This window comes from Cadophora gregata, assembly GCF_030347475.1.
Source record: "Cadophora gregata isolate MNR1 chromosome Unknown scaffold_13, whole genome shotgun sequence".
In the NCBI taxonomy this organism is placed as follows: Eukaryota; Fungi; Ascomycota; class Leotiomycetes; order Helotiales; family Ploettnerulaceae; genus Cadophora; species Cadophora gregata.
The window spans coordinates 934,514-951,744 of NW_026695936.1; the positions used below are offsets into that span (position 1 = coordinate 934,514).

A 17,231-nucleotide genomic window follows, 5' to 3' on the forward strand; every position below is an offset into this window, starting at 1 on the left:
ATTTTCCATACGGGGAGCGATATCAAGGCATAATCTCATTACTGCCAACTTGAAACTCCCAAATTGACAGAGGGTTAAGAAATAAACGAAGGCTTACCATCCTAAGAAACGAACTTTCGAACCAAGAGAATATCTTCCGAGGTCAGAAAGTAGGCTCAATTTTGTGGCGATTGGCCCATTATGAACCCCAGCCATTTCTTGATAGAGCAGAATACTTTCATATCAAGGCCGCTCTGACAAAGTGAAGCTATTCTAAACTCTTCAGAGAGAGCTAGGTGAGGTAGGCATGTAACAACCCAAAGGGAGTGAAGTCACGATTTGCCGACCACGTGCCAATAATTAGCGCTAGGCCTTAATCAGCGATAGGCGGACTAGCTCGTCATCGCCGAATCTCTGGTCACTCATGATACAGGCAACGAGAACAAGACAAAATATCGTACCTAGGGTCCGCGTCACGAAACAACTCGATCATTTGCCAAACCGTGGACACTTCAGATACGAAACCTTGTGCTCTTACTCTCAGCGACGCTCTGCGAAGCCTCTTTGTCTAACCAGACTGCCCCACTACCTCCAACCTTCCGATAGCGAATTTGGATCAGAGAGGGCTGTCCTAGCCCCTGCCCGCATTCGAGTATCAGCAGAAGAAGTCAAAAGCGTATCTTGGGACTGGGCGGTCCGTTGATACCGATTTTAAGGGCAGCAAAACTACCTAATACAAGATGTCTGGAGTGTGGGGTTGGTTTGGCGGGCAGAGTGCCCAGAAGAGAAAGGATACGCCAAAGAATGCCATCCTCGGTTTAAGATCACAGCTGGAGATGCTACAGAAGCGGGAGAGGCATCTGCAGAATCAAATGGATGAACAGGATGCTATTGCCCGGAAGAACGTGAGCACGAACAAGAACGGTACGTAGTCGCCCCCGCCGCGGCATGGCCCATCTGGAAGATTGCGAAGATAGAGCCGAAGCTGGTCCAAAGATCAAAAGAACTTGTATTGAGCTTCTACTAATACTTTCATGTAGCTGCAAAGGCTGCGCTTCGACGAAAGAAGCAACATGAGCATACTCTCGAACAAACGACTGCCCAGGTAGCGACACTGGAGCAGCAAATATACTCGATCGAGGCGGCGAATATTAATAGGGAGACTCTTGCTGCTATGGAACGTGCAGGAGAGGCTATGCAACAAATTCATGGCAAGCTTAACATCGATAAGGTTGACGAGACAATGTATGTTACAACGGCAATCCTCGGGAATTGGAACCAAAATGCTGACCTTCTGATTCTAGGGAGAAATTGAGAGAGCAGCATGCCTTGGGCGAGGAGATCGCTCAAGCTATCACCAGCGCTCCCATAGGCGAACCGATCGACGAGGCGGAGTTGGACGACGAGCTTGCTGAGCTGGAGCAAGAGCAACTTGATAATAAGATGCTGAAGACTGGAACTGTGCCTGTGTCGGATGAGGTCCATAGATTACCAGCAGCCGCGAATGGAGAACGTAAGCTACCCTATCCTATACTTTGGATCGCTCGCTCACATCACTTTTAGTCAAAGGTAAAGCACACGCAGAGGAGGAAGACGAAGAGGAAGAACTTCGGAAGCTACAAGCTGAGATGGCTATGTAATTGTGACGAGACTGCAGTCACCGCTTTTCGTTCACACAACGCACGACATCTGCGTTATATCTGGAACCTGCATGTTGCTGAGGGGTTGGGGTTATTGCGTTGGGATTCCACAACTGCGTTCTTTCAGATTATTGACCCACCTTGGGAGCCGGCGTTTTGGATTTGCTGCTGTACATCTTTCAATACGAGAATACCTTATTACACCGACAAGATTCACAAGCAACCTCATTGTCATCTGATTATGTACATGTGTCCAGCCAGACGTTTGTGCCACGTGAGGCACACCGCCAGATGCATGACCCGGGACCTAATGTAGGTGGAGCGAGGCAAAGAGGGTAAGTAGATCTTTTAAGTTGAGGCTGACATCAGTGCCTTTGATTAGTTAGTTTCTATTGGAATCTGGCTATGGTCCACCATTGCTGAAACAAGTTATGGTTGGCATTCTGACAGCTTAAACGATGAATGAGAGACTTCGTTGCTCTGGGGGAGATCGTTGGCTGGACTCGTTGGCCGGACTCGGACCGAAGAGGAGAGGGAGGGCTTCCTCGTTATGTTGGAATCCATGATCTGATCTGACTCGGGTCGCTTTCCTGCGTTTATTTAGCAAGATGTACAGTAGGACATTGACTGGGCCTGAGTAGCAGCCAGCGCGACAAACCCTCCGCTCACTTTCAGACACACAGTACCCTTGCCGCTGTTCCTCTTTAGATAACACATCGTAATATACTATTACATAATCCAAAACCGATTCCAAGAGCTGTAACAGAAGCTCGCCAGAAGTTCGGCTCAAAGGAGGTGTGTTTTTTTTTTTGGCGTCGTCAGGACCTCGCTAAATGACCCCCTGAAGCATGCTGGCATGGCATGCCATGCCATACTGTAAAGAAAAAGTCGCGGGACAACACAGCACCGTGACTGCGATTCATTCCATGTCCCCAAAAAAATCCCCACACTGATGCTTAACATTAGAAGAATGCTTCTGTCGATGCAACCCACGCTCTGCCTCCAATGCTCCATCCAGCGAATGACATAGAGCGATCGGGCATCACTGGCTTCTATCGGCGAGGCATACAAGGCGAACACGTTGCACGGTGCACCCACGCAACCCGCTGCGAGGGAGGGACAGGACATGACAACCATGGCTCTGCATCGTGCTAGGCAGTTGTTGGGTGGATATTCTTCGATATGCCTCCTACTGGCTCGCCGGTTCCTGGCCGTCAAAGGGCAGTCCTTGCCTCCCGCTCCCGCAGGCCAGCCTGGGCTTGCATGCTGGCAGCCAATTCCAGCAAGTCGAGAACTTTGCCTTCCTGTCCGGATAACCCAATTGATGTGATGTGTGTTGGCCCCGTTGCCCGTTGGGCCGCATTGGATGTGTTGCGATATCGTCGACTGCTGCAGCGTCCGATCAGTGCAAGAGCATGCGACGTGGCGCCAGTCTTTTCTCTGCTCCAATGGACATCGAGCACGATATTGATCATTTGGCCTGTCGATTAATTCTCTCGTGGGGTGTCCCGCGATCGAACGTGGGTCGGATTATGTCGAGTCCTCTCTCTCACTGTTCGTGTTAAGTGCCAATGGCAAAGCTTTCTCTGTTCCTCGATTCCTACTATTCTATCAGATAGATCCTTCATTGTCTTTCTCATTTATGATAATCACTTCTCTCCTCTCGTATTTTTTCTCATTGCAACCCAACCTTCCACTTAACTTTGTTTGGGCCGACGCTGTGTGCGCAGCGATAACTCGACCTTAAAATCTCCGATATTGGGTACCCGCATATTGCCGAGAATTGTTTTGACATGGCGAAAGGAGAATAAGAGGGACTCCCAATACGTTCCGAGTGAAGCTTCTCGATCGTCTCTAAACGAGGTGTGCTCTCGAGCATGGAAGAGCCTTCCATCACAGTATGTCCTTACAGGACGCAAGTTCATGACCCGTCTTCGATTCAGACGGAACAGTACGAAGTACAAACCCAAAAATTCGAGCTTCAAACTCAGAAGTACGAACTCCAAGCACCTCAAAGATTTGAAGTGCAGCAGGCAAGGTACGGAGAACCTCAAGTCTTTACTGGCACAGAGAAAGACCTTGCGTTGCTCGCGAAGTGCCAAGAAGGTAGCCCTTTTGCATATCAAGTGGAAAGTGAGTTATCAGTCGATTGTCCCTCTTGATTGTGATCTAGGTGATCCATGTGCTCGGGAAATATTTATATCCACATGCATTGCAGCATTGAGCAAGGATCAACAATCTCAAACGAAGTTGCACATGGGAAACCAAAAAGCTAATTTGTGGTTGCTCAGACGACTCGGACGAGGAATCAATAGAAGAAGATGATTACAACAACGACAATCCTGGTCACGAAATGACAGCTGGGCTTGAAGGAGACAGCGAGGGGCAGAGCACTATGGATGGTGGGGGAGAATCAAAACATGACGAAGGTGGCGGGACCCCGATTGCTGGGGAAACCAGCATAACCCAGCCTGTCACAGTGGAGATCATTGAGAACGGATCTGAAAACGTTTCCAATGTGCCGCCAGCTGCCCCTGATCCTCCTACCCAGGATTATGATGCTCAGGAACAGAGCTTAGAGCCTAAGGAGGTTTCCGGCTCGACGGATGCATCACGACCGACCAGCCCTAGCAGCGTTCGTTTCGCTGACGATACAGCTCCACCTGCTCCTGAATTCAAACCTAAAGGGAAGAATAACAAACAATCGAAAAAGGAAACCAAGAAGGATAAGAAACAGGACAAGAAGGCCAAACAGCTCGAAAAGGAAGCCGAGCCTGAAAAGTTCGTTGAGGTCGAGAAAGTTGATGAGAACTTGCCCAAATCTGGAAAGAAAGGAAAGGAGTCTAAGAAAGACAAGAAGCAGGACAAAAAGTCCAAACAAGCCGACAAGGAGCCCGAACCTGAGAAGCCAATCGAGGTTGAAGAAGAGACACCGAAATCTGGCAAGAAAGGAAAGAAGGGCAAAAAAGCAGACCATTCCTGGGAGCCCGAACCTATTGCCGAGAAGGAAGTAAAGGAAGTCAAGGAATCAAAGCAAGAGAAGGGCGGCAAGGGGAAGAAGGACAAGAAAGGTGGCAAAGGAAAAGAGAAAGCAGGCAAAGCTTTGGCTGGTTTAGCTGTGGTCGGTGTAGCGGCAGCCGTCGCCAGTGATATGACACTTCCACCATCAGATGAGTCGCCTCCGAACAGCCCCGGTGAGGGCGAACCCAGTCCCGTTGATAGCCCGCCTTCTTCGGACTCCAGCCCATTACCAGAGCTTGAGCAGAGTCCAGATGCAGCCCCAGCTTTGGAGGGCTCTGAAGTCGAGACGAAAGAGGCCGTAGTTGAATCCAAACCATCGGATCCATTACCAAGTTCGGATGAGCCCGCTAGTGAAGCGCCAGTGGTGAGCCCCTCTTGCTCAACATGTTTCATAAATCTAATATCAGGAAGGACGAGACACCGGCTCCTGTAGAGGCAAGCCCAGAGCCAGTGGTAAGTTGAAGTCTCGAAACGCAAAAAATGACATTCACGTATGCTTACCAGACACCAGATTGATGATATCCCGGCTCCAGTTGAGGAGACTGTCGCTGAGCCAGTAGTATGTGATGTTTTTCAAGTTTCTGCTGTCACTTCACTTCTACAGCTCGCGAGATATCGCGGAACTTCGATGGCTAATACTCTTCTAGGTTGAGGCCGCTTCTACTGATATCGAGGAAGAGAAGATTTCGGAGCCTGTGGTAAGCTTTCTTGCCTCACAAGGATGTTTTTGAAAAAAATTCAATCTCAAGATTAGAATTTAGTGCTGATGGTTTCACAGGTAGATGAGACTCCCGCTCCAGCCGTTGAAGAGACGCTGTCACCAGTGGTAAGTCTTGACTTGGTATACACCATAATCTACCTGAGACTCAAGACACGGACTTTGCTGACCTTGCTTAGGTCGAAGAGCCGCCAGCTCCAGCTGTTGGAGAAAGTGCCGCCGTAAGTTCAAATTTGACGGAGGAAATTCTGTGTTCTGACTTGGACAGGTTGAGGAGACAACAACGACAACTGAAGAGATTGTACCAGTGGTAAGTCATGATCGATATCCTTTCCTAGGCGTCCTTTCGCCTGATAGTCTAACACTGGCTGTCTCTAGGTTGACGATACACCCGCCAATGCTGATGAAGAAACTGCTCCTGCGCCCGTGGTATGCCTTGATCGAGTATCGCGTCAAGCAAGTTTTGTTGTTGACTGTTTATAGGTTGATGATACGCCATCCCAGGTAGAAGAGGAACCGGTGCCTGCAGCTGTGGTACGTGTCCAGCGAGTATATGGATTTCGATGATAATTTGATCTCTAATAAAGTCTAGGCCGAAGAGTCGACTGCCCCTACCACTGAGGAGTCCAGCTCGGTTCCCGAGGTAAGTCTGGTTTGGATCAAGGTCGGTTCGTGGCTTATGACCAAGATTTTGACTTCTGTCCAGGACGTGGATGTACCAGCTCCTGTAACAGAAGAAACTGCCGCCGCCGTGTCAGTTGTAAGTTCCATATCCAATGTTTCTTTCGCGACGCTACTCAGAGCTTTTGCTGACCTAGTCAAGACTGAGGAGTCGCCGGCCGTAGAGGATAATGCCACGTCGACTGTAAGTGTATTCGAGCAAAATTTCGTCGAAGATGCTAATCTCCGTACAGGAAGAGACAGTGCCCGTGTCCGATCCAATAACTGAAGAGCCTAGTTCAGTGCCAGTGGTGAGTGTTCCTAAGACAGCATGCCGCTTGTAAACTTCATTATTATCAATCATCGTGGACGTGATTTATACTGATCAATATCAATTTAGGTTGAAGACACACCAGCTGCCATAGAGGAGGCCTCGGAAGCCGATTCTAGTGCAGCAGTAAGTCACTCTCCATTTGTTTCCACCTCTTTCCGCAACTTGTGCCCGAGGCCAGTTGCTCTATGCTCCGATATGGAGCTGATCCCGGTGTCATACCATGACCTCCGACAATGAACCGGGAGTAACATGTCATAGGATGGTGATAACCCTAATCCTGCTGCCGATGAAGTTCCTGTGGCGGAGCTGAAACCACTGGTAAGTCACATTCCAACTACACAAAATGTAAACCCATATATATTGAGCTAAAATCTTTCAGGAGGAAGAAGATTCTTCACAACTGGCTTCCGATGAGGCCACTTCTCCAACCACAGAGTCAGAACCTGTGAGTAGCTGGGGCCAATTTTGTGGAAACGCCATCATTGTCTGTGAAGTAGTAAATTTCACAGCTAACATACAACAGACAGCTGATAGCCCCGATGGCGTGAGTGAGCCAGCGCCTAGTCCTACCGAAGAGGAAGCAGTTGCTAAGCCTGTAAGCTTCCCTTGTGCTCGAAGATCGAAAATACGAGTCGTTCGCAAGTACTTTGGCACGAAAATTTACTGACATTAAGACAGGCGGTCGAGGTACTTGAACCAGTTGCCGAAGAAGGTCCCATCGCTGTGAGTGAATATCTACTCTCTTCTTCTACATGACATTGTGGTGTTGTGCTCGACAATTCGACATGGCTAGGTCTCCTCGAATGACCTTTGTCGGACCTGCCCTCATTTGAATGCCTTCCAGAGCAGCGAGACTAATGTTGAGAAGGTTGAGGATGGACCCGTCAGCGAGCCAGAGCCAAGTGAAGAAATTGTAAGCTTGTCTCTCGTTCAAATCTCTCGAGTTCAAGTCTCCTGTCATGCGCCTCCTGGTCATGTCGCCAATTATGTTACTAACTTGTCCAATTACTAGACCGACGAGACCTCAAAGCCTTCGGAAGAAGAGTCGTCGCCATCGGTAAGGCTTTTCTCTGACGTATATTTGAAATTCGTTACCTTGGTGTGCAACATTGCTCGAAGCTTTGGACTGACTTTGCCAGGTTGAGGAGACGTCTGAACCTGAATCTCAGTCAACGCCAGAGCCTTCGACTGAAGACAGCCCAGCTCCACTAGTAAGTAAATTCTTGGTCCACTTTCCACACCTGAGTAGGTAGTGGACTTAGAATACAATACTTACGATGGTCACTCTAATCCACCGCCATAAAATATTGTTTATCACCCAAAAGTCTCGATGTTTCCGATCATTGCATTAATGCCCTTCTCGCTACACCTCGGAACTGACTCTCGTGTAGGTTGAAGAAGCGACAGAAGAGCCAGCTTTGGCAGATGCCGAGACTGTTGCTACCGAAGCCGATAGTAAAAATGATGAATCCTCGGCAGATACGTTAGACGAGTCGCCTAAACACTCGGAGCCAAATGCGGAGCCTAGTGAGGGTGTAAAAGAGGTGGATGACTTGACAGCATCTGTTGTTGATAGGGCCAACTCTTCTCCGTCAAATGATGACAAAGAGGAGGTGGATGTGTCGACTTTGCCACAGCCTAGTGAGCCAGAAGTCTCTGAGCCTACTGTTCAAGAGGAGTCAGCGCCTATTGTTGAGGAGACTACAACCACACGAGACAGTGATGTCTCCCTGGAACCTACTGTACGCTCATGTTCTGCATAAATTTGGTAAGTTTGGCAGCTGACGTGTGTAGGTTGAGGAGTCAAAGCCAGAAGAGCAAACGACAGCCTCTGATGAGCTGAAGGCCAGTGAATCAAGTTCAACTTCCACAGAAAATGTGGATTCAACTCCAGTTGAGGTGGTATGTACCAGAATTTCCTTCTAGGCCCGTTGAAGTAGTATATTTTAGACCGGTCCCATCCCATTCTCTGTTTGGGCTGTTTTTATTCTGGCTCACAGCTCTCGGGATACTCTTCAGAAGTCGCCTAAGTATAAAAGAAATTGTCAACTGACATCACATAGACTGAGGATGCTCAGCCCGAAGCGCCCGAAGCGCCAAGTGACGAAACACCTTTGGTCGCAGAGGTCGGGGATCCAAATTCTGATGACAAAGAAGTGACACCTGATATTCCTAGTCCAGAGGTCCAGGTAAGATATATGGGACTCGATTTCCTGGTGACTAACGATCCTAACGTACCCATAGGCCACGGAAAACGGTGATGAAGAACAGGCGCCACCAAGCTCTTCCGCCGATGAGATACAAGAGGTCGAAGCTCAGTCTACCCCAGAATCACTACCAGCTGGACCTGAGGGCACAGTAAGTTGTGGACCGATTCTTAAGATGGGTGCCCAAGCTAACTTAACGTAGGCTGAGGAGGTCGAAGAAGAAGACGCCAGCCCAGCCGATTCCGAGCAGCCCACAGATGATGGCGATGCTTTACCGATCTCTGATGAAACTAAAGAAGACCGAGAAAGCGCTCCATTCGACCTGGCTGCCGAAAATCAAGTTTTGGACTCGACCAATAGCCACGAAGATCCCAAAGAAACCGAAGTTGCTTCGACTGATCAGCCAGGTCAAGCCGCCGCCTCCCTCGAAGACGAATCAGAAGCTAAGTCCTCAACTGAGGCTGAGGCGTCTGGGTCCAGTCAAGAGATAGAGGAACTAGCAATCGAAAACGCCGCTGAAAAGGAAGTTGTTGAGTCGCCGAAGTCTGCCGAGGTGGAAAGCAGTGATGTCTCGACCGAAAGCAAGCCTGTGGATGATCCTGTCTCTGAAAATAAGGTCGAAGAGAAAGACGCGCAGTCGGGAGATTCTAGTGGGCCAGTAGCCGAGCCTGCAAGTACACCTGAAGCTGAGACAGTCGTGGATTCGACGCCGGACGCCGTTGTGGCAGACAGTGAAACCACCTTAGTTGATAGTTCCGCCAAAAAACCCGAAAGTGAGGAGCAAGCGCCGGGTGTAGTGCTCGACGAAGTGAAGGACGAAAGTACTGCCTCCGACGAATCTTTGACAACTGTTGATGACACCAAAGATGAGCCAGCGGCGACTGGCGAGCCGACGACTTCTTCAATTGAAGATTCAAGTGATGCCACTGCAACCCACGAAGGAGAGTCCAAAGATGTCCAAGAAACGCCTGTTATTTCGGAGACTTCTATCGATGCCCCTGACCCATGTGAAGAGGTATCCGGAGGGAGCGAATCGAAAGAAGATATGGCTCTCGAGTCTTCGGAGACCTTAGCAGATGGTTCAAATGAAGAGACTCCTTCTGAGCCTTCCGAAACTATCGCAGAGGAGACCAAAGAAGAAGGTCCTCCCGAGCCCTCTGCGCTATCAGCTGAGGAGACCAAAGTCGCCCCATCTCCCATCGAGACTGTTGCCGATGACCTGAAAGAGGATGATCGCAAGCCCGAAGATGCTTCCAATTCAGCTGCTATGGAGGATGTAAAAGAGACGACTGTTGTTGAAAAAAGCAAGGAGGTAAGCCAAATTCACCTACCTGTGTTCCTTTGAGAATAATTATACGACATACTACCTTCCACGATACCACGAGTCTTGCTAACATCCCTTACAGCCCGAATTGGACGCAAGTGAGCCGACTATCGATGAGACAAAAGAGGTAAGACACTCATAGCATTGGTGAAGTCTTCATGGCAGCCTTGTTGCGCCACAATAGAGCTGAGCTAACATATCTTGATTCAGCTCCAACCCGAGATTACTGAAACAGCTGCTGAAAAGGTCAAAGTGGTAAGGCATTTGAAATCTCATCGTCCCTATGGCGAATATGATGTCACCCTGGGATGCCACAAGGTGTTGAATCCAACTAGCTTTGTTCGCCAGGCTGAGACCACTACTGAAGAGACTCAACAGGTATGTTTTTGTGACCCTCAATTTCGAACTCATGAAGTCAATTCACTTGAACAATTGCTATCTGAGCACCACTAACCTGACATTCAGGCCGAACCAGAAGCTGCAACTCCTGATGACAGTGCCCTGAGTGGACCCCCGCCGTCCGAAGCAGTCGATGGACTGAGTGATACCAAAGAGGTCGAAGGCGAATCTGAAAGCCAGCTCCCTGTTGCTGAAGATACAAAGGACACCGATGAGACGGTTGAAAGTGTTCCAGAAGTCGTTGAGGAAATGAAAGAGGTATATAAAGGCCTTCGATAAGACAATTTAGAGCGTAAACTAACACTTTTAAGGAGGAACAAACACCTACTGTTATACCAGCGGAAGAAGAGTCCAAGGAGACCGAAGCTGCGGTGGAAAGTTCCCCTGATGTCGCCGAAGTGGCAAAAGAGGTACGTTACAAGATGACTTATTGATATTCAAAGTCTACGTCAACTACTAATTTCACATAGGAGGAACAAGAGCCCGTTGCTGAATTACTTGGAGATAACGTGGAAGAGCTTAAAGCTGTCGTGGACAGTTCCCCAGAAGTCGATGAAGTAGAGAAAGAGGTGCGGCTAATCCTCACCACTCACTACCGTGCCTGGATGGAGGAAACATGTCATTGTTTGAGAACAGAACTTCAAGCTGACTTTTGTATAGGAACCGCAGTCTGAGCCTTCCTTAGAAGAAACCAAGGAGCCTGAATCTGTCTTGGAAAGCCCCGAACCTGCTCAAGATGTAAATCACCTCCTTTCCAGAGATCTGATTATGTTCCATAACCTTTTCATAGGCACCGCCGGAAGAGTCCAAAGTCCCCGAACCCGAGTCAGAGCCTACTGATACCTCTGGGTATGTGGATGAGACCAAGGAGGAAGCAGCACAAGTGGCTGATAGTACCCCTGAAATTGTGGAAGAAGTGCCGAAGCTAGTATGCACACCAAGAACCTCTGGTCTTATGAGAGCCGTCGATGACTAACTGTTCTTAGGATGAATCCGCTGTTGAACAGGAGGCAGCTGCTGGTGAAACGAAAGAACTTGAACAAGAGACAATGATTGAGGAGGTCAAAGTCGTATGCCACTTTTACCACTTAAATATTGTTCACTAACAATCACAGGCCGAGCCCGAGAATGACAATCCATCCCCACCTCAGGACGAAGCCAGCAAAGAAGTCGTCGATGAAGGAGGCGACGGAGGCAAAGACAGTCCCACCCTGGACGATGCCTTGCCTATTGCGGCGGACGCAGCAGCCGCCATAGCTGTCGGAGCCATAGCAGCTGAGGTACTTTCTGACGAAAAACCGGTAACCGACAAAGCCATTGTTGAAGAACCTGAACAACTCCCTGGAGTTGAAGAGGAGCCAGGGCCCGGGGAGACGCCGTCCTCTCCAAAATCCGACAAAGACAAACGTAGACATCGATCCTCAAGACATTCGCGATCAGGTCACTACAGTAGCTCTAGCAAAGATGTACCTCGTGAGGAACGACCACATCACAAGCGCCGCGAGACCGAACCTGCGCCGAAGTCCTCATCTTCTCCCAAGACATCCCCGAGATCTGCAAAGCCAACCCGTCATGACAGTGGGGTGAGTACTGGAAGTACTGGTTCTCATCGGCATCGCAAAGATCGAACTCCTGAGGAGCAAGCCGCCCATGACAAACGAAAAGAGGAGAAGCGTGCCAAGCTCAGAGAAGCAGAGGCGAAGTTGTTGAAGTCTGGTCCTTCCGAGAACGCCGTGATTGAAGAGCAAGATCCAACACCAGCTATCCCCAGACGCATGTCATCGTCCCGAAGATATAGCAGTGGTAGATCTGCTGCAGATGGTGACAAAAAGCCAAATCTCATGGGCCTGAAGGGCGTAAGCATTGTCAAGAGCCCCTTCGTTGCTACTGATAAGTCACATGTCAAAGAAGTGGTAGAGAAGGTCAAGGCACCAATCATTGACCGACCTCGGTTCTCCATGGATCATGAACGGCCAAAACTCTCTCGACGAGAGACAACTAGTCATCACACAAGATCGCACCGTAGAGAGAAGGAGGAAAATGACAGGGCAGAAGAAGAGAGGAAGGCTCGGAAATCTAGGAGAGAGTCCGAGAAAGCTATGGCCATTGCTCGAGCACAAGTTGCTGAGGACGCTAGAAAACTTCAAGAGAAAGAAGACGAAGAGCGGAGACTTAGGCGTGAAGAGCGCAGACTGAGGAGGGCTGAGATGGAAGCATTGGAGAAGACCTCTGAGGCTAGTGGTGTCAAAGCCTCGGAAGGTAGTGCTGATAAAGGTAAGGATGTGGAGAAACCGCGAGATGGTGAGGGTGTTCGAAGTAAGGAAAGAGTGCACCGCCATCGCCACAGGCGTGAGAAAGAGAAAGAGCGAGAGAGGGAGAAGCCCAAAGGCGCGCTTACATCGCTCTTCTCGTCGATGAAGAAGGTATTCAACTGATGATATGATTAAGTGGGGCATACACGGGGTATGGGTTTTGGAATCTAGACAATATAGGTTTATGTTTGGGTACTGAGGATGGAACAGTTTGGTCGAATGATCAATGTGTTATGAGATATGTGTAATGTCCGATATGTATTTCGTAGAGTATATACAATGATTTTGGGTGTAATTCATACGAGAAATAGTCGCTGTCCCCGGTTCTAGCTGCTCTCAAGCATTGGTATTATCTCATATGCTCCTCTGATCTGATATCTGTGTGAATCTGAATTCCGGGCAAGGTCAATGTGTGATTCGAGATTTCGGACAGTACTTTGCTACTGCCCAGATCTTACAGTCCCGCAACATACGTGGCACTAGAAGTAATATATCATACTTTGCAAGTTAGCAATGGACATACGTTGTAACTTGAATTAGTGACCGTGAATGGCATGAGGTCGCATCTCGTGTCGCATTTTGCGTCGGATTGCGTCGAGTAACCTGTGGCCGATTGCTTGATTGGTTACTTTGAATCTCATTCTTCGCGAGAGAAAAGCACTTCAGACCTGCCAAGGATTGCTTTTTATCCCCGCCAGAGTACGATCTGATGTTCATCTTCTGATCATTTACCACAGCTTGTGGACTCAGAACTGGTATCAACATCATTGGAGGAACGTTAATGCCAGCAGTCGTTATTGTTGTTATGGTGGCGGTGGTTAAGCGAGCCCCGCTGCCAACAATGGAGCTAACAAATTCTCCGCTAACCACTGACGATATTGTATCATATATGTTTTTAGACTTGCTGAACTTATTCGAGAATTTGGTTTGAATTCTACTGTAGGCACTTGTACTAGGTAATTAGTCTTCCACTTCTTGATCAATGTTCTTTCTGCAGCATGTGACTGCAACCACCCCACCTGCCTAATTTGGTCAGTCTCGCGTACTCCTCAGGCTTCGTGTAGGGGACGTTTTCTTTGTACAGGACCATCGGCTTAATCTGACTTTGACTGCCTCGTAACTAGACTCTTGCATATCCGGCCCTCGAATCAAGATCTATATCACTTAGACCATGGCCACATGATTCTAAGCTTGCTAGAACATCAGCAGCTTGAGGAGAACTTCGAATTCTAGGCAGTCACATTTCCCTAAAGATGGACAGCATCATTCCAATCTTTCGAAGAAGTCGCCTCTCCCACAAGTCGAAGGATCAAATTCCAATGTCAGATATGGCCTCGAACACTTGTCAAATTTCAGGATTCTTTCGCCTGCCGCTCGAAATTCGCCTCGAGATTTATGCACACCTGTTCTCCAATAAACGTTTTCAATCTGCCGAAGGAAAGCCTGAAAAGTACATGATTCCATTCGACCATGCATCTCGTGGATTCATGTTTGCCAGCCACCAAGTTCTTGCAGAGACGATCAACTATCTGTTCCAAATCCCACGGATTACTTTCCCACGACCCGAGCTTTGCTCCCTGATCCTCACGACAAGTCGGTCCCTCTTAAACCGTCTGTCAATTTTGGAAGTCACCCTCAAAGCTTATGAGACGCAATTGTTGGAACCAATATTTGACATGATCATCGCGGCACAAGTACCGTTGTCCAGCCTGACGCTGAATCTCGTCCCCACATACCCTGGCCAGCTCGTTTTCCCAGTGCCGCGTTATCTAATTCTCCGAGAAGAATTCCAGTTACGCGCCCAATTCGAGGGCGGAGCACGACCTTGGGCTCCACGATGCCACCATGATCACTCGTTCTTCGTATACCATTTCAATGATTTTGGTACGGGCGGTGAAACCGTCTTATCTCAATCATCCATTGGGAGCCTGACAAGGCTTCGACATCTGACAGTTACCGGGCAGCCTGAATTCTCGCAAGATTTTGAGCTGGCCATCCTGAAGCTGCATGGTGCAATGCAGAAGATGGCAACACGAGAAGGGAAAGACGTGGAGCTGGCAGACTGTTGTGGGCTACAGAATGGAGGCTTCCATTTCGAGGTGTGGATTTCTTGAATGGATTGAAAGCCCCATACAATGAAGATAAACTTTGTGTTGAAGACCTGAGAATGTGCAATGATCTTGAGACGTTATCCTCGAAATGCTCCTCATTCCCGAAGTGTGCATCCACACGAGAATTCTCAGAGAACCTTTTCATCTTCCGCTCTATAATTTTCAAGTCAAGCTCCCCACTGTCTGCATTTCGAAACCCCAGAGTAGTTCAAAAGAGAATAGTCTGGATCTCATCATACGACACATCTGACTGCTTCTCCAGCCACCCCCCAGAGGTTGGGGTTCTGAGGTATTCAGGTCAAGTAGAAGAAATGGTAGAGGTCAGATCATTGGCAAGTAGCTGAGCAGGCCAGAGTAGGTTTATGTGCACAACGGCGACTCGCAAATAGCTGAAGATGACAAGGGTATATTCCACATAATTTTGTACATATATCCTACACTACTTAGCCAAGAATTTCTGGAAAGCCTTATGATCGATCGTAATATTTCCAACAGCTTTCAGCTTCTTCCTGCCTTCCTTTTGTTTATCAAGCAACTTCCTTTTGCGGCCAATATCCGCGGCATGGAGCTTCTGCAAGACATCTTTCCGGAACGGCTTAATTGTTTCTCTGGCCACGATCCTACGTCCGGATGTGGCTTGTATGATGACCTCAAACATCTGTCTGTCAACGTGCTCCTTGAACTTTTTCACCCAGAGTCGTCCCAGTCTCTCAACTTGTGTGCTATGGACTACTCGGGCTACCGCATCGACGGGTTCCTTGTTGACTAGGAGTTGCATTTTGACGATGTTGCTGCGTCTAAATCCTGCGTCTTCGTAGTCGAGACTTGCATAACCTTTTGTGCCGCCCTTCAGCTTGCCGAAGAAATCATCCACTAGCTGTGAGAGGGGCAAGTCATATTTCAAAATGACTTGGGTAGCAGTAAAGAAATTCAACTCTTTCTGCTCGCCACGGTTGGCCTCGCAAAGCTCGATCACTTTACCCAAGTACTCTTCGGGGAGAGTGATTGTAGCCGAGACATAGGGTTCCTGTAGTTCTGCTATCTTCTGGCTCATTGAATCTGTGTCCGGGAAGTTTGTTGGTGACTGTATGATCTCTTCCCGTCCATCAGTCCAGATGACCTTGAAGGGTACAGTAGGCGGCGTGATAATGATACTGGCTCCATGTTCCTGTCGTAGACGGTCTTCAAAGACAGAACAGTGAAGCGTACCCAGAAATCCCAGCCTCCAGCCGGCACCCAAAGCTTCGGAGGACTCTTTTTGCAGAGTAACACTCCTGTCATTCAAGACAATCTGATTGATAGAGTCCTCCAGATGCCCATGGTCACTCTGATCAACAGGGAAAGCCGAGACGAACACCATAGACTTCGGTTCCTCGAATCCCGGGTATGGCTCAACGAGATGTTCTGAGCCTACAGTCGTGAACGTATCTCCACTCAAAGCCTCCTGACTCTTCTTCATACCGGGGTTGAAGTATATGTATCCCACTTGACCAGCACGTATCACATTCTGCGGTGTCTGGTCAGGATACATGATCCCCACCTCACCAACAAAATACTTCAGCCCAGTAGCAAAAGACACTACCTGGTCACCGGCCTTAATCTGCCCATCAAAGATCCGCACAAGCAAAATTACCCCCTTATAATTGTCGTACCACGAGTCTACCAGCAACAGTCTCAGAGGCTTCTTATGATCCCCAACCGGACAAGGTACCTGCCTAATCACATTCGGCAGGATATCTCCAACATTCAATCCCGTCTTCGCAGACACCAGGACTGCATTCTCAGGTTTCAGCTCAAATGCTGTCTCCATCTGCTCCAATGCTCTCGGCGAGTCCGCAGACGGTAAATCCACCTTATTGATAACCGGTACCAGAACCAGTCCTTGTGAGAAAGCCAAGTAGAAATTGGCCACCGTCTGGGCCTGCACACCCTGACTTGCATCGACCAGCAATAGCGCTCCTCCACAGCTAGCATACGATCTTGAGACCTCAGCTCTAAAGTCCACATGTCCGGGCGTGTCCACTAAATGCAGCAAGTAATCCTCGCCCTCATGATTGTATAACATGCTACAAGTCTGTGCCTTGACCGTAATGCCCCTCTCGCGCTCGACATCCAGCTTATCCAGAATTTGCTTGTTGCCACCAGGCTCTATGGTACCCGTCAGCTCCAGCAATCGGTCACTGAGCGTGCTCTTCCCATGGTCGACGTGAGCCACGATACAAAAATTGCGGAATCGCGATATGGGGATGGCTTGGATACGGCGCTCGAGGTCGGACGTCGGTTTGGACGGTTGAGCATATCGCGCGATGGAGGTGCTGAAGCCGCGCTGGGTAGTCTGCGTGAGGAATTGGGAGGCATAGTGTGTTCGCAGCGAGCTAGGGAGCCGGAGGAGTTGCAATGGACATCGCTGCATTGGCCTGTTGGTACGAGGTTTGAAGTCGTGGTGTTCCTGTTCTACTGAGTATGGTTGAAGCTTCAGAATTATTTTTAGTGAGACTGACATACTATGGAGCTTCCTGCAGGGGA

General features: G+C 48.9%; 4 protein-coding genes across 4 annotated transcripts; 3 read left to right on the forward strand and 1 right to left on the reverse strand.

Moving 5' to 3' along the window:
• The first annotated feature begins 400 nt into the window (after positions 1–400).
• Positions 401–1,566, forward strand: SNF7 (ESCRT-III subunit protein snf7). The gene is made up of 3 exons (XM_058497095.1): positions 401–903; positions 1,020–1,224; positions 1,284–1,566. The coding sequence occupies exons 1-3, from the start codon at positions 720–722 to the stop codon at positions 1,540–1,542; spliced, it is 648 nt and encodes a 215-aa protein (XP_058353038.1). The 5' UTR covers positions 401–719; the 3' UTR covers positions 1,543–1,566.
• A 1,930-nt stretch (positions 1,567–3,496) lies between these two features.
• On the forward strand, positions 3,497–12,717 carry ONS95_003770 (uncharacterized protein; the record flags this gene model as incomplete). The annotated part of the gene is made up of 35 exons (XM_058497096.1): positions 3,497–3,752; positions 3,911–5,004; positions 5,052–5,093; positions 5,152–5,199; positions 5,288–5,338; positions 5,419–5,466; positions 5,538–5,579; positions 5,627–5,668; positions 5,737–5,787; positions 5,842–5,892; positions 5,951–6,001; positions 6,065–6,118; positions 6,182–6,223; positions 6,273–6,329; positions 6,419–6,475; positions 6,611–6,670; positions 6,732–6,896; positions 6,953–7,075; positions 7,221–7,265; positions 7,365–7,409; positions 7,492–7,563; positions 7,744–8,094; positions 8,147–8,254; positions 8,416–8,541; positions 8,597–8,710; positions 8,762–9,871; positions 9,966–10,010; positions 10,094–10,261; positions 10,349–10,540; positions 10,594–10,692; positions 10,753–10,851; positions 10,943–11,020; positions 11,073–11,210; positions 11,269–11,352; positions 11,398–12,717. The coding sequence occupies 35 exons, from the start codon at positions 3,497–3,499 to the stop codon at positions 12,715–12,717; spliced, it is 6,528 nt and encodes a 2,175-aa protein (XP_058353039.1).
• Positions 12,718–13,485: 768 nt separating this feature from the next.
• ONS95_003771 (uncharacterized protein) lies at positions 13,486–17,179 on the forward strand. The gene is made up of 2 exons (XM_058497097.1): positions 13,486–13,625; positions 13,719–17,179. The coding sequence occupies exon 2, from the start codon at positions 13,848–13,850 to the stop codon at positions 14,706–14,708; it is 861 nt and encodes a 286-aa protein (XP_058353040.1). The 5' UTR covers positions 13,486–13,625; positions 13,719–13,847; the 3' UTR covers positions 14,709–17,179.
• GUF1 (Translation factor guf1 mitochondrial) lies at positions 15,145–17,118 on the reverse strand (the record flags this gene model as incomplete). Its single annotated transcript, XM_058497098.1, has 1 exon — positions 15,145–17,118. One exon carries the CDS (start codon positions 17,116–17,118, stop codon positions 15,145–15,147), a length of 1,974 nt encoding a protein of 657 aa, XP_058353041.1.
• Positions 17,180–17,231: the final 52 nt, after the last annotated feature.

Bases quoted from the DNA above. Each gene is read 5' to 3' on its own strand.
- SNF7 (XM_058497095.1), top strand. From the start codon at position 720: ATGTCTGGAGTGTGGGGTTGGTTTGGCGGGCAGAGTGCCCAGAAGAGA. The intron at 904-1,019 runs GTACGTAGTCGC...ACTTTCATGTAG, and splicing joins CGTGAGCACGAACAAGAACG to CTGCAAAGGCTGCGCTTCGA. The intron at 1,225-1,283 runs GTATGTTACAAC...TTCTGATTCTAG, and splicing joins GATAAGGTTGACGAGACAAT to GGAGAAATTGAGAGAGCAGC.
- ONS95_003771 (XM_058497097.1), top strand. From the start codon at position 13,848: ATGGACAGCATCATTCCAATCTTTCGAAGAAGTCGCCTCTCCCACAAG.